We start from the raw sequence: 27,685 nt of genomic DNA on the forward strand, positions 1-27,685 counted from the left end.
CAGAATATTTATACATAAATGACACTTAGGCCAGCTTCAACACCAAATAGTCCAATCATTGCTCAAGTCTCTTAAATTCTATGGTACACATTTTCATTTCGAAAAAAATTATATATGAAAATATCTAAAACAATGAAAAAGGTACAGGCTAAAGTTACAGCTCAATAAAAATGCTATTTTTTTATTTATGTAAAACTTCACACATACATCTCACTGAGAGTTGCTATTTTCATGCATTCACCAAAAATATATATGTCATATTTTCCACTCATGCACACTGAAGAAGCTATGCTTGATACTTGCATTCTTTGTTCTCAAAACATCCACTTTCTTAGTGTTCTTGGAACTTTACTTACATTGTACAGAAGTAAACACATGGCTTATAGCAGGAAAGATTAAATCCCAAGTCAATCTCATGTATTTTCAATTTCTGTCAAAATTGTGTATTAGGGTTACAATTTCTTTTCTTTAAAATAAAATAGGATCTGCTAATATTAACTCTAATATTAAGAAGGACTTATTTAAAAGTATGACCCACTGACAAAAAAATAGGTTGGCTGGTCTTCCGATGTGATCTTGGTTTGAACAAGATATAACTTACTAGATTATAATGCCTACTGATGTGTGAAGATGACCACCTCCTACCATGTGTCTACTCCTGTAAATGCTTTTAACATTGTTCGTACAAAATCTTGATGAAAATACATTCATTACAAACTTTCAAAATAGTAAAAATATGTAAGTACAACACTGATCATTTAATACGGAATGACTATAAATGTCCAATTGTATGGCCATGGATCAAGAAATACTACAGTTCTATAATGGATGTACACACATTCTTTCAATTAAAGAAGAAAGATATTTGAAATGATATTGGCACAATTTTTTTTTTTTAATTTGATTTTAAAAATTTTGAAACACTATATCAAAACATCATGGCCCCTTTTTATATCAATATGGCTAAACTTCATGTTTAATATCTATTCACCAAACTTTGCAAAGATTTGGTTCTAGTTCATTTTTTAGTGCAGAGTAGAACCAGTCCCTCTAAAGTCTGGTCCTTGTTTTGAAAAAATTGTGGAAATAAACTTCCTTACCATTCTCCCAATCATTTTTAAAAAGCTTTCAACTTATTGAAAAATTGTACAAAATCTTCAAAATTTGTAAAATAACAAACAACTTTTTAATAGCAATTTTTTTCTGAAATCTTTTAATTATATATTTCATTTCAAATAGGACTTAAAGCACTGAATATTTAATGTCATAATGACTAAATGTTGAATTAGCACTTAATTCTGTGAAAAACATGAATCACGCTTGGAAACAATTTGATCTGATGTGAGCTTACTAGGTCACACATTACAAAATCAAATCCCATTAACAGAAGATAAGCTGATAAATGCTTTAATGAAAAAAGAGTTCAGTGAGGTAGCAAAACTGCAACCACAAGTTTTGAGCATTACAAGTAAGAATGATTAGCTATTCCCTGGAGTGTAATGACGGTTGGATGTCCAGTGTCAAATGTAAGTACATCCTCTTCACAATACAATGGAACTGTATCTATTTCTTGGTCCACGCCCATGTGTCATTTGCGACTTTTTACTCCTCTCTTTTTTACTTTTTTCTTGTTTGTGAAACAACAGCATCTGTATCAAAGAGATACAATAAAAACAAGCAGTCTTTTTTTTTATTTTGACATTTTATAGTATTTTGGGGGAATTTCACTAATAACAAAAAAGATTACTCACATATATGCTTATAATATATCAATAGTAAAAATATTGGCATATTTGTTTCATAGCCCATTACGAAATGTATAATGAGCAATGAAGTTTATAATGTTCCCAAGCTTTACTTCACTGGTTAACTCCCTCTTTTCTCAGCACATGTTATAACCTTGTTATGCAGTAGCAGTTACTTCCCTTTACAATAATTTTAAATACTTTGCCTATAATTTATATATATATTAAAAAAAAACATCATTGAAATTTGAATTTAAAATACAAAATTAAACACTTTCACTTTCACTTTATACATTGTATAACATGCTATTCACACCCAAACATGGAAACCATTCAGTAATGAAAGGCAGTAACTGCATCATGAGAAAAGAGGAAATTACAAGGCTGAACTTCATTTTTTATGGCTTTCTTGAAACATTCTGAATGGTAATTGATACATTCTGTAAGAGACAGCTTGTAATTTTCAGCCATTTTAATAAAATATTTACAACTGAAACTTTCTTCTATGTAATTTCAATAAATTCTTAAAATCCATATAACACATCAAATATATAAAAAGAGCTATGTGCATACAAGTTTGTAACATTTTGATATAATGTTTAAGAGTGGTACAAAAACATTTTATTATTACCCAAAACCTCGTAAGTGTTATTTTAGAAATAAGAGAAAATAAATGGTAAGCACTGTAAAATGGTGAACAACAATATGACAGTAAAGCTTGAGTTTATCACAATGATACAGATCTCTGTCAGCATTTATAGAAGTCATGGACAGCCATGTTTGTTTGTTTATGTATGTCTTTATCGTCGACTCTTCTTTTTCTTTCTCCGTCTGAAGAAGCAGCACCTGAAAGCAATAATAGTTGAAGCTATGCCATGTATGCGAGTACTTTACCAGTATGATAAATAAATTGATCAATTTGGATTTAGAAATTAAGTTGCCTCATTGGTGTCATTTATAAATTTAAACATAGCAGAATTATTGATGGTGTAAAGTTAACAGGATTCTATCATCATTATCTATGATCATCAATTTCCTACAATTATTTGTTTGAAGATTGTGAACATGTTATATCCTTATTTCCTTTATTCTACCAGTTTGATATAGTTCTCACTTTGTGTTTGTAATTTGAAATTGATATTTTTAATCATGTGTATCTAGTTACAAGCCTTTCGTTATCATGATCGAGCTTATCAATTTGTTATTTCCAAACCTTTTGTGGTAATGTTACATTTTATAGTGTTTCAATTTGTTGCTATTGCTAAGTATTGTGTGGTATTACAACTGTTATAGTGCTTTTTCAATTTGTCATAATTTCCTAGCATTTGGTATTACATGTATTGATACAGCGATGATGGTATAATTCAAAGTATGTTCTTGTATTCTTTTTAACATTGAAAAAATATTGTGTATATATAAGTTGTCTTCATTTCTGTTCTTCCTATTTCTGACTTTGACTCTTCTGTGTTGGTATAATTCAGTGTGTTCTGATAATTTTCTGAACACAAATTTTATCTATTAGCTCTGTCTTCATTTCTGTTTATCCTATATCTGACATTGACTCCCTATATCTGACCTTGACACTTCTGTGTTGTGTTTAGGTACTACTTACTTTGTTTCACTTTGATCTTCATCTCTCTGTCCCTGGTTGTTGAAAGGTGTGTTAGATTGAGCACCTGTTGGGTCATCAGGGGCAAGGTCACCATTTGTTGAGTTCACCACCTGGAAGAAAAAATAAATAAAATGAAATTGAACCTTTACAAATTTATATTGAGATAATTGATTCATCTACAACAGAATAGAATCTACTATAGAAAATAAATATGCCATATAAGAAGTGACGGGGAGACATAATATCCATGGAAATGAAATTAAATGCTAATATAGCTGAATATCAAATATCACTGACTAACAATTAGTAGTTCCTCTTAAACTGACCTTATCACAATCTACAACAAATGTTGCTGGCACTGCAAGTAGTGCTACCCCGCAGGAAATTATATGTAAGCTTAAACATGCACACTTGTTGCTTAATTCAAATCAGGTTTCAATCAAATGTACTTATCACTTGGTACACATCTAATGATGATTCTAACCCATGTCATATATCTTTTTTTAAAGAAATGAAATTTTAAATTAATTGCTTTAAAATGTGGAAAAAATAAATTTGAATGCAATTATAAATAAACTCTAGCAATCACATACAACAACACAATTCTAACAAATACATTTTTTTTCTGTTGTTGACGTATATTTGCTAATGCATTCATCAATCTTTAAATAATTCTACTTTTAAAATGATTAAATTAACAGCAGCTAAATTCAGAATTGGTAAAATTAAAAGCATTGTCTTAGAAAGTCTTACAGAAACTATCAATACAATGTAAGAGGAAAATGTTTTGATAATTATTACATGTATTAGATATGAACAGGGGCAAATAAATTAACTGCTGTCTGAAAAGAAAAATGCTTCCATATGTTGTGAATCATTTAAAAATAATAAATCCATGTGACGGTCATAGTTTTATAATATGCAAGACCAGTCTTATGAAGACTGTCTATAATATATGTAATATTTTCAAAACTATATTTCTAAATCATGTTAATTGTTTTATAGTATAAAAATAGGTGATTTTGAAAACATAAGTTTCATTGAAACTGAAACCAATAGTCACAAAAGACATCAGATTGTGTGCATTGTCAGGATACAGCATTCATTAACAGACATACATTTCTTACACATGTTACAATATGCAAAGGTCTAAATCACCAAGAGTCTATTGAACTTGTGTGAATTAATATAAAATTTCCTCAAATATGAAAATGAAAAACAATAAAATTTAACATGAGAAATTACCAGGGTCTACACTTAAAGACAGTAAAAGGAACTTTTATTTTTTTTAGCACTCAATTGTTCATCTTCTTGTTCTCAATCATGAGATACAAAAAATGTACATTAAAGTTAAAACACGAGTTTATCAATAGTATTTTCTTAATTTTGTTGGTGTTATAACCTAAAGCAAAAATAAATGAGATGAAAGCCCCACACATTTTTGCTACTCTAAGACCTGAAAGACAACAACTATAACAAGCCATATGTGTTTGTCAATGTTGTTGATGTGTGAGCCTTTGTCTTGATACAAGTTTTTCCTAGCATAATATCGCATATATTTAAAAGTACTTTTGATGATGTCTAGCTTTAAATATAGATGTTAGATTATGGTTATAAGGGTATATACAAGAATTGGTGATAGGTTTATAGGTCTGTGAAGGAATGTTATAAAATCCTGCTTTAATTAGGCAATGTGACCATCAAGGGAGACAATTTAGAACATCTGTCAATTTTGCAACATAAAATACGATGTTGGTCTCAAGCTTTAAAAGAGTGGCTGCATAGAACACACCAAACAAAAATAAAGCAATGCCATCAGCAAATATGTCTACAAATATCAGTACTATGAATTCATGAAAATTGAGCATTAACACATATATAATTCTTAGACAGCTTGTATATTTAACAACACTGGGGATCAAACAAGATTGGCTTGTCTTCAGTTCAATATAAACATATATGTTGTTATTTGATAAACTTAATCATTCAAGCAATTTTAAAATTTCAATTTATTGGCAGCAGGAAAGAAGTTTAAAATCTATTCATAACAAGTGAAACACCCTAGAGCTGAATTAAACAGATAACAATTTTAGAAAATAAAACAGGCACATTACTAGGTTAATATATTTATAAAGTGCATAAAGTTAAAAATTGAATATACAGAAGTGCAGGATTAATTTCCATTGTGTCCAGGAGAATTCAAATCAATCAATCAATCACAATTTGTTTACAATTAACAAAGTCACATGACAATTAAAATGGTAGAAAACAAGATCTTGAATAGCTGCCTTACCTGATTTCTCATTCGTAAGTCTCGTTTTTCTGGAATCTAAGAACGAGTCACAAATTAAGCAAGCAAAATATGTTCACCATTTCACCAGGACATGCAACAGAGGAGGGGGTTTCTTAGATCTTGAAATATTACCGTAAAACAAAAGGCTTATTACCTTTCTTATTTCCCTTTCTTGAATAAAGCTTCTTTTTATTTTCTTAACCGCTCTAAGTTTCAGAATACTTTTTGATAAAAGGCTCCTAATTTAAAAAAAAATCTTTTTACCACTTTGTAATATATGGTAAGATTTGATTTCCAGAAAATCAACTGACTACATCAAAAACACTCTAGTGTAAAGAATAACCTATAACTTGAATAGTGCAAACATTGCCATTGAAATGTGTATTTATCAAATAAAATAAAGGTTGGAACAAGTTTTTTTTGTGTTATAACTATTTCTAATTACAAATTGTGATATATTCAGGCAGAATTATGTTTTGGCAGGTTGTAATGATACAAGTAATATTTTAAGATCTATTGACAAGACTACAAGACAACAAGGCAATTTCATACAAGAAAAAAAAAGGAAATAAATTAGCGAAAAAGAGGCGACGACCAAAATGATGTAGTAAGGATATGCATACCTGTACAGATCCCCCTAGTCTATCGGCAGCAAGGTTGGCACCCAGATAATTTCCGGTGTGCCGGGGTTCACCCCATGCGTTACCAGATTGATATGTATTTGTCTGAAAGGCAAATTAGTTGAGGATCTGAGTTTTTGTGTTACACAGAATACAATGCCCACAACCACTGGAAGAGCTATCAATTTAACCATCATCATTGCGAAAAAAAGGTCAACATGAAAGGGCTACGAGGTAAGACCAGATTGACAATTATTGAATCAATGTTTTAAATACTCCTGATAAGGTGTCCATGTCGAGGCAGATAACAATGAATTATGGAGAAAACAAAACTTGGGAACTGAAAAAATATTCCCTCACCATTCAAAATCATTACTTAGTTATGCAAGAGTATAGGAATCATCCCTTTCTCAGGACGTCAACAAATTGCTTCAATTTGTTTAAAGGGTTTAGTCTATGATGCATTGACTAAGATATTGACATATGCATTATACCAATGAATCAGCTAGACATTTGATCTCTGACCATGAACATCAGAGGTGTAACCCTCATTAAACTTGTTATGTGACTAATATTTTAAGAAAAATATAAATAAATTGTTTGTATTCAGTTGAAAAAGTTACCCAGGTGGCACAGAACTACTTCTATATATCCCATTTCATAATGCTGATAGATGAAGAAAACTAAGAGAACTTTACACATGATGACATATTAATAAAATAATGATAATAGACAAAATATTACGTCGCTCAAATTAGTTTCAAGTAAAGGTATTCATAAACTGTATGTGCTACTTTCCAACTACTAATTTTGAAGAGATTCTATGTTTAAACCAGCATTAAATTATGTTAATAAATAATGAGTCAATTTGGTTCCGACCAATACCCAGGTTTCTTTGAAAGCTCTTCCAAAGGATTAAAATGTTGATATAATGGCTCATATACAGCACCTATGGTATACAAACATAATATTTCATTTTACATCTATTTTGTTTGTTATGACAAGAAAATTATTCTAACACACAATACACACTTGAGCTCTATCTATACACACTTTAAAAAGTTCATTTAAACTTCCTTTTTTACCTATTGATGGCAAATTTTAGTGCAACATGTTTATGTTTTGGTCAATAATGCTTAATCAATCAAAAAAGTACTTTACTAGTGGTCACATGGCAGTCATGACAATAACTATGCCTAATAAGGAAGGTTGAATGAATTACTATTTACTCTTAGTTAAAGTGGCAAATCCAAGAAGATGATGGAAAAAAGAAGATAAGAATTTCAGTATTAAGGCAAATCTTTTTCTCTCAATTGTTTGTCACTGCCTAGTAGAAAGGGAATCCACCTGAATCTGCTGTTGTCACGGGAATAATTTGACATGGATTCTGTCTTTTGTTTTAAGGAGATTTTTGATATAATTGAATAAAGAGGTAATGTTATAACTTATAAGAAATGTATATTTAGGAAGATAACCAATAACCTATGAGGAGGATAATACAGTATGCTACAGATGAATACTATTTTTGGCTGTGAAAGATAAGCAAGAGATATACAATATATTCCTTGCTTTATTGTCGAGCCTTCGACTTTAGTCGAAAAAGCGAGACTAAGCGATCCTACTTTCCGTCGGCGTCGTCGTCGGCGACGTCCACAAATATTCACTATGTGGTTAAAGTTTTTGAAATTTTAATAACTTTCTTAAACTGTACTGGATTTCTACCAAACTTGGACAGAAGCTTGTTTATGATTATAAGATAGTATCCAGAAGTAAATTTTGTGAAAATAAAATTCCATTTTTTCCGTATTTTACTTATAAATGGACTTAGTTTTTTCTGCGGGGAAACATTACATTCACTCTGTGGTTAAAATTTTTAAAATTTTAATAACTTTCTTTAACTATCCTGGGTTTGTACCAAACTTGGACACAAGCTTATTGATGATCATAAGATAGTATCCAGAATTAAATTTTGTAAAAAAATTAATCCATTTTTTCCGTATTTTACTTTTAAATGGACTTAGTTTTTCTTCCAGTTAACATTACATACAGTCTGCAGTTAAAGTTTCCAAAACATTTATTAGATTCATTAACTATCCTAGATTTTTACCAAACATGGACAGAAGCTTCTTACAATCAAAAGATAGTATCAAGAGGAATATTTTTATTGATATTTTCCTCAAATTTTGTTGAGCCTGCCATTTACAGCAAAAGTAGGCGAGACACTGGGTTCCGCGGAACCCTTACAAATTTTTATATTCTGTGATTCCATGTGTCATATGTAAGTGTGTATGCAACATTCCTAGCAAGTGTATATAAGTATGAAGGTTTTTATAAACGACACTGATTTTCATCTGGTTAGTAACAGTGAAGGTTAGTAAAATAATAATTCTGCAAAACTGAGGAATTTGTTCTAGATCTCACAACCCTGCAATGAAGTTATCACTATAAAGATTTCACTATTTTTTCTTCTCTGCAAATGCTGAAAATACTTCATTTTTTTTTATATTTTCCATAACCAATACATTTTCTTGTGAAATCTGTGCAAAACTGTAGAATCTGATTGGTAATGAAACATGTATTGAGTTATATTGTTACCCAGTTTACCATGAAGAACTCAGAAAACACTGTCACATTGTACTGTACATTAACATTGCTTAAATATTCAGCTCCAATTGATATGAACAAAGCTGTTCTTTTGTTAAAAATGTTTTACAATGAATAACACTTTTTTTTCTCAATGTTAAATTAAATTTTAGAAGAGTCCTAATGCGAAGAGTCCCAATGTGCCCCCCTCCCCCAACATTAGATATAAGATAAGTTTGTTTCAATGACAGATTCATCAGATTCATTGCAATCACCAGATTTTTATGATTAAGGTCATGCAGAGTTCACCGATACTGAAAACAAATCAGCTAATTGTTTAATTTCTTCTAAATTTGGACAAATTATAGAATATCTTGAGAAAAAAATATATGCACATTAGCAGATATTAACAAAAACTAGCTAGTTTTATATGACTTTTAAACCAAGTTAAGAGTACAGTACAATGTAACATTGATTTGTTTTAGCCATGTGTTATTTACCTTATGTTGCTTCACCTTAGGGTCATCTTGTCGGGGTGGTGCTGATGTGTCAGATGGGGTTGGCTACAAAGGAGAAAAATTATAAATAATTGATGAAGGACAAACTATCATTTCATCTCTGAAAATACCCTCATGTCACTTGTTTTTTGTTGACTGTGATAAGGTTTAAGACAATTTCGATGAATGATATTGACATCTGAAATAAGTTGATTTTTCATTTCCATGTATTAAAATGATTAATACCTTTGATGGTAATTATATTGATGGGTGAGACCAAACTGCCATATTACAAAAACCAGAACTACTTGCAATGTTTTAAAAATTTGGTCAACAGACAGCTTAAAATTTAGTGTACCAATTTACTATAAACGAAACTTGAAAAAGTCCCCAAATGCAAATATGCTTCTTGGTATTAAGACAAAATCACTGAGCCTACATGTACATGCAACATACTTAGTACTAAATATAAAACTTCCCTTTTTAAGGTTGGAAGATTTTAACAATTAGCAAAGTACTTATATATGTATTGTTCTATATTACTTCTGGTAAGCATAATACATGTTCTAAATATGTCAATCAAACATAATCTGATCCACTGTATATAATTTTAAATTGTGATTTTGAAGTCGTTATATGTGGATGACAACTTTAGTTGTTAGTAGCATTGTTTGTTAGGCGTTTTGAGAATTTATGGCTTCAGACTTTTAATTAAAAATTACAGAAGTTATGTACAGTTAAATCCGCAGTAATAAGACAATCATAAAATAAAAATTACATTAGATGTATGTTTCATTATTATACGTTATTCTGATTGGCTAATTGCACATCACATGTTATTCCGTAAGCAATTGCATGAGACAATAACATTTCATTCATGATGACACGAGGTCCCACAATAAAGTGCACAGGTGAATTTAAAAATTAAACTTCATGAAAATCGTGTTTTTATAATCCTAGCTAAAAAATGTAATTATAAGTATTGAATGCTTCTTTTTGTAACTTTATAGGGTTGTAAAAGCGTTGACCGTGCGTACATTTTTAGAATGAAGCGCTTCCGCGCTTCATACAAAATGTACTTCGGTCAACGCTTTTACACCCCAATAAATTTACAAAAAGAAGCATTCAATTCTTAAATGAAAATTGATTCTCCACAAACAATTTCTTTCTGAGTATTTATCTGCTTATATTGTTTATCTTGTAATAAAAATCCCAAATTGCCAATTTTTTTCTGTATCCAATCATATGATATAGTTATGGCTATTTTAGTCACAAAATAAGATTTTTTTGTGTTTTAGAGTTTCAATCTTTTTGTAAGTTTAATTAATGAAACTTTTAATTTTTTACATTTCAGAATATGGCTGAAGTCAAATCATAAACTTTACAGACAACAAAAAAATATTTCAAAATAATAAGATAAATGTAAATTTTCCAGCTACATCTTAATGCATAAGCAGTTTTATTTGACAAATTGGATTTGAATTACTACATGTATGAACTGTAAAATAGTTGTTCACACAAAGCACCTGATTAATTTACTCTTTTTTTTATATATATAATTATCATTAAGTTTGTCATCCCATACTCCTTTATTTTATCCTGAAAACAGGAATAAAAGAAGTGTATTTTTTTCAAAAATCAATCCATATCTGGATAAAATATCAAGACCATAATAAAAATCCTCAATTCCTCCCGCAGACGTTTTGTTTTCAAAGTCTGGTATTTATCCCGACAATTTGTTACATGTGTGTTTGTTTTTACATTTACTTGGAGTTGAAATATTTTCAGTTCTTGTAATCTGTTTAACTATATAATATTTTTTGGTAATTTGTGTTATCTTTTTTGTGTGATCTTTATCTGAAGTAATTATTTTACAGGAGTGCTATCCCAGACATTTCAATTTTTTCCTTCCCTATGCATTCTTATCTTATTTAAGGCAATGTCAAAATTGTGTGTTTGTATGTGTGACTTTGCCTAATGATACTTCAAGTAGGGAATATAAATTAAAAATAACAGAATAAAGTCTGAATAATAAATGTGTTTTCCTCCTTCAAGTTTATACAGTTTACTTATCTCACCCAAACAAGTTCTGAATAATAGAACTTGCAATTATCAAAGTTTTCTTTGTGACAAGAACAATTTCTTGCACAAGAAATCAGGTTCTCCTATACTTATCACCAATTTATGAGGTAATAAGGTTTCCACTATACTTATCACCAATGAATGAGGTAATCACTAGCTACAATTGAATTCCCATTCATATGAATAAAGATAAGGTGACCAAATCACTTTCCACAAAATATAAGAATGATCACCTGTCTTCCAGTCCAATCATATTCCCAATCTACACTATAATTCATTTTTTCCATAAGGTCGGTGAACAACTTCCGCAAGTAATCATAATCTGGCGTTTCAAAAAAATCCAATCGTCGTACATATCTTAAATATGTGGCAAGTTCATCTGCAAATAAAAGTGAATAAAATGAAACTTACTGTAACTGAAAATAGAATGAATTTTATACCATACATAATAATAAAACACATAACATCTTATAGAGTTAATAGAGTTAATTCTATATAAAATATATAAAAAAGTACAATGTATAATGATCACTTTTGAATAAGACAAGAGTTGTCTCATTGGCAATCACACATTTTTTTTATATCAAACTTTTTTTACCTGGTATGTCATTAGAATATAGTCTAATTTAGATGAAAGAATGCGTCCATGGGACACAGATGCCACCGCTTGCTTATATACAAGAGTAAATGTACTAGTTCAAATTTTGTTTGTTTGTTTGAAACTTAATGACATTTGTTTCTGTCTATGGACATTAGAGAGTGCTGGGGGTGGGGGGTGTGTTGATGAGTACCCTCAATATCCAATAACAAACAGTAATGGAGAAATTTGAGAACATTTAGTTACCTCAAACTTAATCAGTGTTTTGAAAGATTAAATCAACACTAAAAATTCAAACGACATTAACTTGAATTGATAATTGTGTAACCCAGTCCAGCAGAAAGAAGATAATTACCTGGAAAGTTTTCACATAAAACTTCTATTGGAGTAGCTCTCTTTGTATCTCCAATTTTCTGATATCTCTCTTTGAGTGTATCAGCTTTTAAACCTTGCCACGGTAAACTTCCTCTCAGGAAGTACATAAACATGTGACCTAATGCTTCTAAATCATCTCGTCTACTTTGTTCTGAAAAGAGATATCAACGTTTAACTGAAGTTCAAAGTGAATTTGTTTTGCTCATAATTTGTAGAATTTGAAATGATTGTTTCTTCTGTTTATATAACATATATATGTACAATTTTATTGGATATAGTGTTTGTCCATTTTTTAGCTGAGTGTTCCTTTTTTAAGATTTCTTTAGGAATACTAGGTATACAGAAATGTGCATATGAATAACCTTAGAACGAATGAAGCTTAACTGATGAAGAAGCATCTATCTTTATATTTGTTTTGTTTGCATTCCTCTACACGAAAATTTTGTGTGCATTCCTCTACACGTACAGTAATTGGTACTTTGGAATTTAAACGGTTCTAATTTTTATCGCATTAATTTGTGTTCTGTCATCCTGTAATGAGTTGTCAGAAAAACACAACTATTGGTCTCTCAGGCTGAAATTAAAGAAAGCACAAAAAAATTTCAAAAACTTAAATGATACATGGCAAGAAAATTATGTTCACAAAAGACCAGTTTGCTTTTGGCAACACATATTACTTGCTGGTAGAAAAAAATGCAAGTAGTTAGCACTAAAGACAATCAACAACTAGCTTTAAAGCTTTACGCAGTGTAGTTGTTTTCTCATATATTTATTGTGTTAAAAGTAATCCTTGACATCAGTTTATGCAATTCATAATCTATTAACTATTACTATTCAAGCCTGTTGACACTCACCTTTGCCTAAATGAGTATTTATACTCATGTATCTGGCAGTTCCTGTGAGACTTTTATGCTCCCTATATGGAATATGTTTATGTGTTTCAGGGTCTATATATTCCTTTGCAAGACCAAAGTCAATTATATGAATAATATGCTGTTTCTTCGTAGACTGTCGTCCTATACAGAAATTTTCTGGTTTAACATCCCTATATATTAAATGTTTAGAATGCACAAATTCCATTCTTGTGAGCTGAAAAGAAAAAAAGTACATTGAAGATGGGGTACGTACATTTAAAATTGGTATCATTCTGGATATGAGATGTACCCATGCTGATACAAATACACACCAAATAGCAATGACTTATCATTAGGGGTTCACATCAAGCTCAGTAAATCAGAATCTTCAACATTAAAAATTAGACTAAGGAAATAGTTTTTAGGTCAATAGATTATGACTGAGGGGGCAGGGTCAAATAATTTCCATGGTAATGGAATAAGCAACCTAGGCTACTCTATCTGCATACTAAATACATTGTATCACTGACATGAAAGTAAAAAATTTGAAAGACGGAATATCTTTTTTGTTTATGAGATGATAGCTTTTCAACTCAATGAAATAGCATTGATAAAAAATACTGCTTAAAAAGTGAAAACTACAGCAATCATATTTTTTTCTCATACTCTCTAATCAGTAAAAAAATATTCAAAAACACACCTTTCGGAAATTTGGGCATTTACAGTACAAAGCTTAATAAAAATACAATGTTTACCCTTTTTATTTATAAATGATATATAATGTACCAAAAGGTCAAGGACATACATCGTACATGTAGGTAAGTTTTGCCTTCAGGTTATGTTTTTACCTGTAACTTATTAGAGATTGATAATCTAGTACTAATTTGTAAATTCACCAGAGTTCAAAAGTCATACTGAGATCATCAATCATATAAATTGATATTCCTATCAGAAGTATATATCTAAGTAATGATAAAAAAAATCATTTTCACTTGAAAGAAACCAAAAAAAAATAATAAAAGTATCCATTATGTTACATACTGGTGTATATATCAAATACTATTAAAATAAAAAAAATCTATGAGGTATATTTATCATATGTGCTACTACTGAGTATTTATATTTAAGTACATATGTTTCCAGTTGTTATTGATTGTTGTAAGAAAAGAAACAATCAATCTTTTCACAATTGTTTATTACACTTTAAAAACTAGTATTCAAAACTGAAATTGATTAGTAAGTGAGGTTTATCTACAATAATATAGAAACAAAACTTAACTTTACTGCTAAAAACATTGATTTTTTTACCAAAAAAGGCAAAATATTGATTTCATAGTCTTCTCAACTCACTCATTTTTATGTGAATTAACCATACATTCATTCATTAACTTTGTTCTGGAAAATGACTTCCCTTATAATTAGAAAGCAAAAAACTTAGACAATGGATATCTATGGGAAACCTTAACCTTGTCATCTAACCATATAATAAACATACAGATTTTTTCTATTGTTGAGTTATTAAACATGTTAAAGTCAGATAGCCTGTATAAAATGTCCAGCTCATCATTTTTTAGTGTCTAGCAAAGTCTATTGCCCCAAGAACTTTTTTCCAGAGACAATGTTCAGCAATAATTCATTCAGCCAGATTTTACACGACAGGTTTATAAACCAATTATCACACCTGGTCTTAACACCTTCTGGCTTCTGTCATGGTCACAATAAGAAAATAGTACTTATAAATGAAAAATCCTTATATCTTAAATATACCCCACATGATCTTGCCAAAATGTGATAATAAAAATATATATAACAGAATTGATAATTTTCCCCTAATCTAGTATGTAACTACTCATGCATGACATGTCTTTTACTACTAAGACAAGGTTATGACCTTGTTACATGACATTATTATAATCCAACATCTGTCATACATCACTGACAACAAATATACGTCTCAGCTGGTCACATAAAAATTACAAACTTATATAACATTAAAAACATATATATATATACATTGTATATTAAAGAACAATCAGGGATAGTTAAAATCTATATTAGCAAGTGCACAATTGTTGTAACACACAAACTTTACAAAATCTGCATGTTTTTAATAAGAGATAGTTGCAGTTCCTAACAATAAACTTTGAACTATTCACTCTTAAATTTATAACAATTTCTTATAATTTTTTTTTATATATATTTTACACTTTGTTCCTATAATGTGCTGTTACACTATTTTCAAATGTTAAGAAGAGGGTTGAATGCTTACAAAAATGTTAAACACATCACATTCTTTGTGTAGGAACCTGTAATCCAGTAGTTGACTGCTGTCTGATTATTTATTGTTCATTGTTGTTGTATAAACTAAGTTGTTGGGGCTCTCTTTCAAATTCAATGTAAAGATTTTGTCATTATCAGGATGTTCTTAACTGTACCTTTTTTGCAAATTTTTTTGAAGAGCTTATCGTGACTGATAATTGAAAATAAATCCTGTTTCTTTAAACTGGGGAATATATGACCCATTGGCAATCATACCCCTTATCTGTCCTTTTTAAATACAATGCATAGACTGATGAAACAAGGAACCAGTTAATACTAACCAGTTGTATAGCTATCATCAAGACAGTCTTTAGAGAGAATTTTCTGTCACATAAATCAAACAGATCTTCTAGACTAGGTCCTAGTAACTCTAATACCAAGGCATTATACTTCCCACATGGTCCAAAATAATACACATTTGGAATCCCCTCTGAAATAAGAAAACAAATACAATATAAGACATGGTTCCTGCAGAAATGGGTAGTTTATGAGGAGTTGTATGCAGGAAAAGAAAATTTCTTCAAAACAAGCTATAAACAGACAACTTGCACAGAGATGTATGGCAATTTTTTTAAACCCTAATAAGCCAGCCCTGACTGAAGTCCAATACGGTTCACATTGAACTGCATAGAAGCTGCATATTCTCATCCCCTTCAACATTTGAGTTACACTTTTTATTTTCATCAATTCATTTGCAATTACGGTTCACTTAAAATAGTTTGCAATCATGTCATGTAATTTTTTTCAGGAGTTTCTTCAGCAGAGATATTTGTCACTGTACATGAACACATTTGTGAACTACATTTTGTCCTATATTATCACAATATTTATACTATAGTATAGTAAATGCACTATTTTTTAAAACGTAAGTCAATATATAATTATTTTTTTTTATCATGTATTCTTTTTATTTCCTATGCACATTTTTTATCTATAACTTTCCAATTCATTCACACCTTAACATTAAACAATATGTTACCTGCTTGACCTAGCTGTTTATAAAATCTGTATTCTAAGTGAAGTTGTGGAGCTCTAGACTTCATCGACTCCTGTAATACAATCACATTATATAATTGGTAACAGCTTTTACAATTCAGTGTTCAGACCTTGTTAAATCTCAATATAATAGTTAACTAATACAACACAATATGTATTCAAGCTCTACAGTTGATTTTTAATATGGTTTATTAATTTCTTTTTTTTTTTACAACCAGTGAATGAATGTAAATTATAGGTCTTTGGATTCTTTAATATTCATTGCATGCCAATTTTCCTAGATTTCTTGGGTGCAGGTGAACCACAAATTTAACTGCCTGATGAACTCAACTTTTATTTAAGCCTCTTTCAGTCTTTGTATGACTTTTGTAAAACATTTTAATATCCATCACATATTTTTCCCCCCCCCCATTCCATGAAAATTGATGCATTTTTGTACCCACAAATATAAATGAATCCACAGACTCTAAACTAATAAACATTATCTGCACAATCTACTTGTTTTACTTGTATTAGCAGTGATAATGTATCTATGAAATTAAAAAGTTGACAAAAGATTTGTCTTGAATCTTGCTGAAGGGTGTGTTCATTTTACTTCCATCTTTCAAGACCTTAGAGTTCCTTTGGTATATATTTTACATGTTAATGATTCACTTCTGTTACATGTACATTTGCAAGTCAAATCATATAATTTAGTTTTATAAGTGTTTGCTTAGTCATTGGTAAAATGTAAGGAGAACAACAGATACGGAAATAAAAAGCATAGACATCTTAATATAGACACTAGCTTTTGATCATAAACAGACTTCTGTCCAAGTTTGGTACAATTCTTAGATATATATATATATCTTAAAAGTTTCACCAGTTAAATTTTATCATGTAAAGAGTGCATTTACATGATCTATACTAGCATTAAAAGTTAATTTTGAATTTAACATTCTATTCATTCTTGAGTACATTTGTACTCTTCAGCATATCTCTGCAATTCCCTATCCTTTCATTCACAAATAAGATTTTTGAGTATGTTATAATTGTGTTGGAATGGTTTATTTCAGTTTCATCAATCTCAACATCTCCCTTCTTCTATATAATCAAATCTGTTTCTTTGTTAATTGATAAAGACAACAGTACTTTATACTTACCAATTTTATGGCCACATGTTCATTATTGTACAAATTCTTTCCTGAAAAGAATAAATTAATAAAGTAAGTCTGACAGTTCAAATTCCATACATTGATCAATTTCTAAGAATTATGTAAATTCTAATGAAGAAAGTCATTTGGTAGCTGTTTATTCATGTTTATTAGATCCAGGGTCTGTGCATTTTTAATTGTCACCATTTTTAAACCTTATATCAAATAAATCATAGATTGTGTCCTCCAATTTAAAATATTAACATGTCTTCATGCATCATCAGTTGCAAATGCATAAATTACAATTAACAATTTAAATACACTTCAATTGCAAGTTTAAAATTGTTTTCAACTGAAAGGAGTTGTTTTGAACTTGTACACATGTAGATGAGCCCAAGATGCATGTAGATCATGTCATATACTGCTTCGGTTTTATTTATAATAAAGTTTAAAATCAAAATCCAGGTCTGAGTCTATTCCTTTATGATTTTACAAGATGACCCTGACCCAGATAACTTAAAAGAAGAACCTGAGACAACCAGGACTACTGAGACAACTGAAGACTTTATTTTGCTGCCACAACTTTTTCTTGACACTATATTACATGTTCATTATACTGTGGATTCATTTATTTTCGTGGGTATCAATTTTCTGTGCTTGTGTCCACCAAATCCACCAAAATTGGTATCCAACAAATAATAATGAATCGGATTGAATCCACAGTATGAGATTAGTACCAGTTGTCAGACATCAATATTATATAAAGCATCAATGTGTTTCACTTTTAAGCCATTTGGCATAGAAGGACCAAGAGAGAATGTTTGTGTCTACTTAGAACTTGTTTAACTACAAATACAAAGCCTGTACCAATTGATGAAAGGCAGTATTTATTTCTCTATGTAGATTGATTATATGTAAGAATTGTTCTGATTGACCCCCACCCCCAATTGATAAAATAATCAGTCATATATGAAGTGGTTTTAACAGGAAGTTTTGATTTTTAAAGTACATTTAGAGAGGTTAACAAATGCAAACATGTTTTGTGGTCATTTGTACTAAACTTGTGTTTCTAAATACAAGTACAATACTATGACAATCAACTCTCAAAATACCTCTAAAAGTCCACTGACAAGATTTAGCACAAGCCACCATTAGTAAAGCATTGTGACAGTATTTTATTGATCACTATTAGTTAATGAAGTGTGTAATTCTGCTTCTGGGATCAGCCGGGGAAACTAATTGATGTTGTCATTTATAAAGTGAAGGATTATAAACCTATTTAACATGCACATTTCAATGAGATAAATATTCAAATAACTACTAAATCAATTGGTTATAACTCATCAAATAAAGTCAATTTTATTATACACGTAGTGTATGGGAAATGTCAGAAAACATTTATGGTTTATAATACATGTACAGTGCCCTCGAAGGATAATAAATGAGACCTTATTAATCATTCAAAATAAAGATATAAATCCACCCAAAAGCACAGATCTATGCAATATTAAACTTAAATACATAAATATGAGTAAAATAAACTGGTCAGTCACATATGGAATACATGTATGAACAGTTGTCTTGACCATGGTCAATTTAAGGGAAAACATTATGAATTTATACAAAACAAGAATGTATCCATAGTACACAGATGGACCACTCATACATACTATCATTTTATGTTCAGTGGACCGTGAAATTTGGATAAAACATCTTATGTGGCATTAAAATTTGAAAGATCATATCATAATTATATAAGGAATATGTGTACTAAGTTTCAAGTTGTTCTGACTTCAACTACATCAAAAACAACCTTGACCAAAAACTTACAGATGGGACGGACAAAAGAACAGACCGACGCACAGACCAGTAAAAATAATGCCCCTCTACTATCAAAAGCGGGGCATAAAATTCATCAAAAAAGTTTGATAAACTCCACACTTAAATTCATTAAACATTTTTATAACTTATAAATTATTGATTTTATTGACAAATTTCAAAAGTAGGTAAATCCTTTAATATCCTGATAAAACATGAGCAACCAACAGGTGCATCTGACGCCAATCAATTTATTGTTTACCCCCCATCAGGAAGTTCATTAGCCAGACCCCCTAGACATAATTAAGTATTGGCTGGATTTATCTCAGTATTTCTTTATATTCCCAAGGTCAAAAGGATTAAATCTACTCATAATACATGTGTAGATATTGATTATTTACACCTTTACTAAAGTACACAGCCAATTCTTACAGTAAATATATATTTTCATTTTGCCATTTGATTACGGGCATGTTTTAAATTTTTCTTCTAGTTTAGTTTATTTTTTTAACAAAAATTCTCAACATTATGAGAAACACATATTTCTAGATAATGTACAAATCTGAACGTTAAAAACCTGGAATTGAAGCAAAATGTTTATGCCATTCAAATTTATGTTCCTGTCAATTAAATTGATCTACTCGTCATAAAACATGTACTGGTAAAGGCTTTAATCATGTATTTTTAAAGTTATCAATATAAACAGTTCAATACAATTACAGGACAGGTCCAGAAAACCCCACCAGTTACAAATGTTGTATCTTTCATTACAACAACATATTTGAATCAAGAAAGCAATGGCTGATGTGTAATTATTTTAAGGAGGGGGGAATGACTGCCTAAGAGGGGTATGCCCTAGTGATTCCCTGTATAATCAAATTTTTTTTCAACCAAAGGGGGAAAAGGGGAGCTGGTACCTCAACACCCCTTAAATCCGCCTCTTCCGAGCCTTGCTTTGAAGAAGGAAGGAGTTGAGGATAATTCATAAATGAGACAGCAATCAAAATTTGTGACCATATCAAAATAAACGTTTTCAACCTCTTGTTCTGTATACATGTACGTAATAACACAGAAATACAAAAATATCCATGATTCAAAATCAGTACAAGCATAAAAAAAGCCTTTCATTATGAGTTTTTCAAAACACTTTGTAATTCTGTACTGGCTGCTGTACATCAGTCATGTGAACTTTCATTAAATGAATAGACCTATAAAATCAATCGTAGTAATTAGAATAAATGAGTGAATGGAAAATAATATCCTCAGAGGTGCAGTATTTTGAAAGAAATCACTGCCCACACTGGCCGTTTTACTTACATTTTGAGTTATAGATTTTTCTTTACATAAACAGTAATATTCATTGTACAGCTTGTACACATAATTGGCTATTGGGAATCCCTATATTAAATTTGTTTACAAAACTGGAATTGTCCAGGAGATTCAAACACTGACAAATATAAGTTTGTAAAGAATCTCGGGGTTTGTTGTCTCATATACATTTAACACCTATGATATTTAGTGTGTCATCTGTGTCAAAAAGATTTGTTCTTGTAAATATATAGTGTTCCAAATGTAATGGTGATAATAATTTAAATGCAATTCAAAGACAAATCACAAGGAGTGATACATGTTCTTATTTGAAGGACAGTCACCCTGAGAACTGTCTCACTAACACGTACATGTAGGTAGAAGCAAGCTAATGTATCTACACTACTTACAAGACTTAACCTGACAACCTAATAATTACTTTAAGCAATATGAGCATACAAGTGTTTTAAGATCACCCTTGAGATACAGAAGGGGTTGGTTAGGTAAATTTATTCATAAATTTGAATCAATGATCAGACTTTATGATTTTATTACATATTATTATAATTTTCAATATTGCCATTAGACATTTGTAAATCACCATGATCATTCTTCAATTGTTTAGTTCACTAAGTTTTGAACATGTGGTATTTTAATTATCATTTCTTCTTAGGATGTCAATAACAAGGACTTCCTCTCTAGTTAATGAATCCGTGTTCAGTAAGACACACATGTGTCCACTTTATCAATGTTCTATATTCTCAAAATAAAACAGGGAAGTTTAATGATATAAAATTTAAATAAGTTATTTCTACATTTCTATATTACGATATACTATTTCATTTGATTTAAAAATATGTTTTGTTCCAATTGATATGCATGACAGCCATGAGTCCCATGACTGTTATGTATATAATCGAACTGTAGAAAAGCAGACTGAAATTAGCCTGACTCATGAATGAATCAGTTACGTTTTTTTCACTTGAAGAAAAAATAAAATGAAGCATATGATTATTTAGTATTTAATATTTTGCCTTCATGATCATTGCATCATTAATTTTCACACCATTTCTATAGTTTATTAGATAAATTTCACAAATTTTATAACACTTTTTTTTGTAAAAAAAAATATAATAGCCTAGATAGATCTCATAACTTAATCAGCAGACAATTTTTTAATGCAAACACTTAATAATACTGAAGTGAATGTTACAGAATGAATACACATAAAAATGTGGAAAAGTTTAATTACATTTACAACAGTTTGAATTGTTTTCATGGTAAAAGAAGAACCTGACTGACCAGGTTTATGGACATTGAGGGACAAGATAGGTGTATTTGTATTTATGGTAATGATTATGTAAATGAAGGAAGTCATCATTAGTTTGTGAGTGAATCAACAGCTTAATAACTGAATTAATCAATAAGTAACATGCTACAAATGTATATTACGGACTTAACTGTAAGCTTCATCAATAAGCATGATAAGAAAGGGCTGCAGCAAAAAAAAAAAGAAAAAAAAAGTTAGGTTCCTCAAACAATGTATTTCCATGGCCACGATCCACATTATTTAAACCACAAGAAAGACAAAGGTATATAAATCTGCTTTCATACAGCAGAAAATATAAATACAATGTATTTTTATTTCCTTTGTAAATGACTTCAAGCCAGTTCAATGGACCACAGGGTCATGATCAATATACATGAACTTAATACAAATCATAAATGTTCAATCTACATGATTTACATCTGACATGTACATATATTGTATTCATATTTATTAATAACAAACCCTAAATTGCCACCTAAAACAAAAATTTCTGGTCTACATGTACAAAAGATAGCTGTCTAGACTCAAGGTTACACAATGTACATGTATGACTGTGTAAAAAACACACATAATTATGTGTTATGGTTTAAAAATGTGTTTTTTTTAAAAAGCATTTCACATAATCATGCACCTTTTATGGACGCCATAATTGACCACAGAGTTCCCTAAAATCAGACCACAGACCTAAACAAATCAAACTAGAGGCTCTTAAGAGCCTGTGTCGCTCACCTTGGTTTATGTGAATATTAAACAAAGGAAGCAGATGGATTCATGACAAAATTGTGTTTTGGTGATGGTGATGTGTTTGTAAATCTTACTGTAATAAACTGTCTTGCTGCTTACAATTATCTCTATCTATAATGAACTTGGCCCAGTAGTTTCAGTGGAAAATGTTAATAAAAATTTACCAATTTTATGAAAAGTGTTAAAAATTGACTATAAAGGACAATTACTCCTTAGGGGGTCAATTGACCATTTTGGTTATGTTGACTTATTTGTCAATCCTACTTTGCTGAACATTATTGATGTTTACAGTTTATCTCTATCTATAATAATATTCAAGATAATAACAAAAAACAGCAAAATTTCCTTAAAATTACCAATTCAGGGGCAGCAACCCAACAAAGGGTTGTCCGATTCGTCTGAAAATATCAGGGCAGATAGATCTTGACCTGATAAACAATTAATCCTTGTCAGATTTGCTCTAAATGTTTTGGTTTTTGAGTTATAAGCCAAAAACTGCATTTTACCCCTATGTTCTATTTTTAGCCATGGCGGCCATCTTGGTTGGTTGACCGATTCACGCCACACATTTTTTAAACTAGATACCCCAATAATGATTGTGGCCAAGTTTGGATTAATTTGGCCCAAAAGTTTCAGAGGAGAAGATTTTTGTAAAAGATAACTTAGATTTACGAAAAATGGTAAAAAATTGACTATAAAGGACAATAACTCCTAAAGGGGTCAACTGACCATTTCGGTCATGTTGACTTATTTGTTAATCTTACTTTGATGAACATTATTGCTGTTTACAGTTTATCTCTATCTATAATAATATTCAAGATAATAACCAAAAACAGCAAAATTTCCTTAAAATTACCAATTCAGGGGCAGCAACCCAACAAAGGGTTGTCTGATTCGTCTGAAAATTTCAGGGCAGATAGATCTTGACCTGATAAACAATTAAACCCCCATGTCAGATTTGCTCTAAATGCTTTGGTTTTTGAGTTATAAGCCAAAAACTGCATTTTACCCCTATGTTCTATTTTTAGCCGTGGCGGCCATCTTGGTTTGTTGACCGGGTCACGCCACACATTTTTTAAACTAGATACTCCAATTATGATTGTGGCCAAGTTTGGTTTAATTTGGCCCAGTAGTTTCAGAGGAGAAGATTTTTCTAAAAGCTAACGACGCCGGACGACGACGCCGGACGCCAAGTAATGGGAAAAGCTCACTTGGCCCTTCGGGCCAGGTGAGCTAAAAATGTCGCTTACCATTTCCTATTAGTTTACAGTACCCAACTTATTTTTTAAGCTAAAAGTAGCATACATGTACCCTAATGATTTTTTTGTCATTTTTCAATAAGCACAGTTAAAGTCAGAATGTCACTCCTATAGACTCAATGTAAAAGGAAACACTCATATCATTATTATGTGCCTTATAAAGGGACATAACTTGAGAACTTCAAAAGTGATGCTACTAAAATTTGTATTTGATCTGAGTTTTGCATCTTTTTTTTTTTGGACATATATTCGTGATTCGAATAGGATTTTTTCAATAAAAAAAAATCATCAGGTTTAAAGTATTATGCATTGCGAAAAACAACCATTTCATCATTGAAATTCTAGTCAAATATCCTCATGAATATCCTTTTCATATCAGATCCAAATTTTATCAAGTTTTCAGATTTTTCGTATGCACAACTTTTTAACTGAGGCACTACATAGGCTTCATAATGGAGTAAAAGGGGGCATCATTATGGAGGAAAGGGTTTAGCATTATATATAAGTTTCATAACAATTATATATAGTGAATAAGTTGAGGCAAACTGTGACCAAAAGAGAAAAAGACAATTCAGCAATCTTTCCTATTGTAAAGGGACATAACTCTAGAATGGTAGAAAATATACCATCAAAATTCATACTTGATCTGTTTTTAGTGGTAAAAATAAGCATTGTCTATAAGTATCAAAACATTTGGTTGAGCCAAACTAAAGAAGATTTAAATATTTTTTTTACAAAAATTACAAATTGCAGGAAAATAAATTTCAGGACAAAATTCATACTTGATCTGTGGTTAGTGGTAAAAATAAATTTTTGTAAGCATTGTTTATAAGTATCATAACATAGATTTTACTTTGTTTGAAATTTTTGTCTTTAATGATTATAGATATTCAAGCTAATTAATAGTACATGTATACAATGTACATTTGACAGATCAGGTATCAAGGTATGTTTGCAATTGGTGCATCATTTCCTATATGGAAACACAAGTGTTTTTTAAATGCCTAGAGGACCTAAAGTGTTCCAATACATAGTTACCCAGTATCTGGTCCATTCCCTCCCATTAATCAAACATTCCAACCCCACCCATTTGCCCCTTATTCATTTTAATTTGCCACTTACTAGTTGGCACCAAATTTTTATTAAGTGTTGTTAGATTTTTAGACATGAATTTGGATGGTGAATTGTTAAATGTTTATCATAGTTTATTATTAATGAGTATTGTTAATAATACTTCATTGGTTTTTACAAAGCTATAAATTTTGTATTAGTGTTATGATTTTGAAAATCAGGATTGTTGTTATAACTTGCTTCTGTGAATCTGTGTAGTTACCAATTTGACTAAATGTATTACACAAAATAAAAGTGCTTATTTTGATTTGGAATAGTTTGTGAAAGGCTGATTTGAATAATTGTGTGAGCTGTTGATGTTAATATTGCTTCAACATATTCAAGCTTTGGTGTCCTTGTGACTGCATAAAAATAAACTTGAGAATAAAAATGGGGAATGTACATATTTGTAGTTTAATGTTCTTCCACCTTAATAGTTTTTAACAAGACATTCTTAGATGAGTGAATTTGGCCCTTGATCATCACGACAATACTGATTTAAGTTTTGGAATGTTACTTAATTTCAAAACAAAACATAAGTATTTGTCTTTATCTTAATACAATATTAATACACTAACAGAAATACGATTAAAAATTATCCAATTAATAACCTTTTAAAAGGGTGTAAACATGCAAGGTACATATAGGAACAAATCAAGGGTGTGATGTGAAAAACCCTCAAAGCTGTCAAAGGCAAACATGATTTTGTGTGAATCAACACCGATTTCAGCAACCAATAATGAATTGGGTTACTTAAAATTATGTTCATGCTAATGGCCTGAGAACTGTAACAGTTATTTTGTAGTGTATTTCTTTTAGAGAATAAATGGAAATTTGAAAATCCAACCTGCACTCCTCAAGCCATCAATGCCAAAAATAAAAGTATTTGTGTTTACTGTAGCACTACCTACCCTAAATTTTTATCACTATAGCTACCCTAGAGCGTTTTTTTTTGCCATTTTTGAATAAGCACTGTTAGAATGTTGCTTCCATAGACTCAACATAAACAAAATCCCTTCTTACATGTACCCATCCTTTTTTTCCAGCATGTGACAGTAAACACACACACTTTTTTGTTTGGCCCAATAATATTTTTACAGTGTGTTTTACTACTTACAAATGTATGGGACAAATTACATCAACATTGTAACAAAATTCATCTACTTAAACTCATTAACTGTACAAATATTTTGACAGAATTGCCTGGTTTTTTTTTTACCTTTTTCAGCTGGTTCAATTCAGTACTCAACTTTATTAAAATTCATAATAATGACTAATATGTTATTTCACCCATATTTGAGGCATAAAACATAAATAAATAAATTTGGAAGGGATATACAAAAAATTGGCAAGTAACACACTGAGTGTCCATACTAGGATCGATATTCTTGGACAATGAAAATCGAAAGACGAAAACTGTGTTCCCGGTCCTCATGGTTCTAATATTGATTTCTTTTCCTTACCGCCATATAAATTGCATGCATTACTGACTTTCTCTTGTTAAAAAAAACCACACAAATATATAACCGATTCTCTAAAATAGTTGTCAACTTTTCATTGGTGTGTACAATAAACCTAACACACAAAACCCAGTTGTATACAGTGCAATGTACATGTACACATTAAAACTAGATGTGGAAGAATTACAGAGGATAAACAGGACTATGGGCAAATTCTTACCAAGGCGTATTTCGCCGAAGTTGCCATGCCCTATTTTCTTGCCAACTCTAAAGTTTGGTCCAACCATAAGAACCCCAGAATTGCTGGAGCCTGGTTGGCCTGGTGTTCTAGACGTGTGCATGCTTCTTCCACTTGTTTTACGTCTACTTTGATCTTCACTTTTTTCGTATTCGGGTCTTTTCTGCATACTAATTAAGTCCAAACACACACACGCGTCTCTACTAAATGTTATCTACAAATATTAACGTGAAATAACCACCAGCGATACCAGATGATATGAAAGTACATGTTTCAGCACATGAAATGTGTCAGAGTTGTCGATCATTTTATGCCGAATAATAATAATTATAAATGAATTTAGAACTGTCTGCTTAGTTAACCCCAGCCTTGAGATGACACATTGACTAACTCTCTTGTAAAGTGTCCAAAATTAAGGTAATTGACTAGCATATTTGCGAGATCGGCCAAATGTTATTGTCATTTCCACTTCATAGTTTCTCTTGTGGACTACATTTACCAGCTGTTTGACAAGTAAATTAATCCGCTTTTCGTAAACGACAGACTTTCCAAGTCATATTTACATCCAAATAACTTCAAATGAATCTAAATTGCAAAGTTGGACCTTCAACAATTTTATAATAATCAAATTTAAAGAAATTTAAAGTGGAGAACGAACTATATTTCAGCAACCGGAACTTTGTGATACGTGTGCCGGTAGTTTGCGCAAGT

At 30.6% G+C, this 27,685-nt stretch overlaps 1 protein-coding gene across 8 annotated transcripts; it reads right to left on the reverse strand.

Annotated features, from left to right (window-relative positions):
* Positions 1-1,183: 1,183 nt before the first annotated feature.
* On the reverse strand, positions 1,184-27,645 carry LOC134716058 (casein kinase I-like). 8 transcript variants are annotated; one of them, XM_063578775.1, is made up of 12 exons: positions 26,957-27,645; positions 17,717-17,757; positions 16,558-16,627; positions 15,860-16,008; positions 13,260-13,494; positions 12,386-12,556; positions 11,666-11,811; positions 9,354-9,416; positions 6,274-6,375; positions 5,651-5,686; positions 3,358-3,467; positions 1,184-1,649 (listed from the first exon to the last, which is right to left on the reverse strand). In XM_063578775.1, the coding sequence occupies exons 1-12, from the start codon at positions 27,141-27,143 to the stop codon at positions 1,589-1,591; spliced, it is 1,371 nt and encodes a 456-aa protein (XP_063434845.1). In that variant the 5' UTR covers positions 27,144-27,645; the 3' UTR covers positions 1,184-1,588. The 8 variants fall into 8 exon arrangements, with proteins under 8 accessions (XP_063434845.1, XP_063434846.1, XP_063434847.1 ...); XM_063578776.1 differs by having other exon boundaries at positions 1,184-2,591; positions 26,957-27,642; XM_063578777.1 differs by lacking the exon at positions 5,651-5,686 and having other exon boundaries at positions 26,957-27,643.
* Between the last annotated feature and the right edge of the window lie 40 nt (positions 27,646-27,685).

This window comes from Mytilus trossulus, chromosome 4 (assembly GCF_036588685.1).
Source record: "Mytilus trossulus isolate FHL-02 chromosome 4, PNRI_Mtr1.1.1.hap1, whole genome shotgun sequence".
NCBI classification, from domain to species: domain Eukaryota; kingdom Metazoa; phylum Mollusca; class Bivalvia; order Mytilida; family Mytilidae; genus Mytilus; species Mytilus trossulus.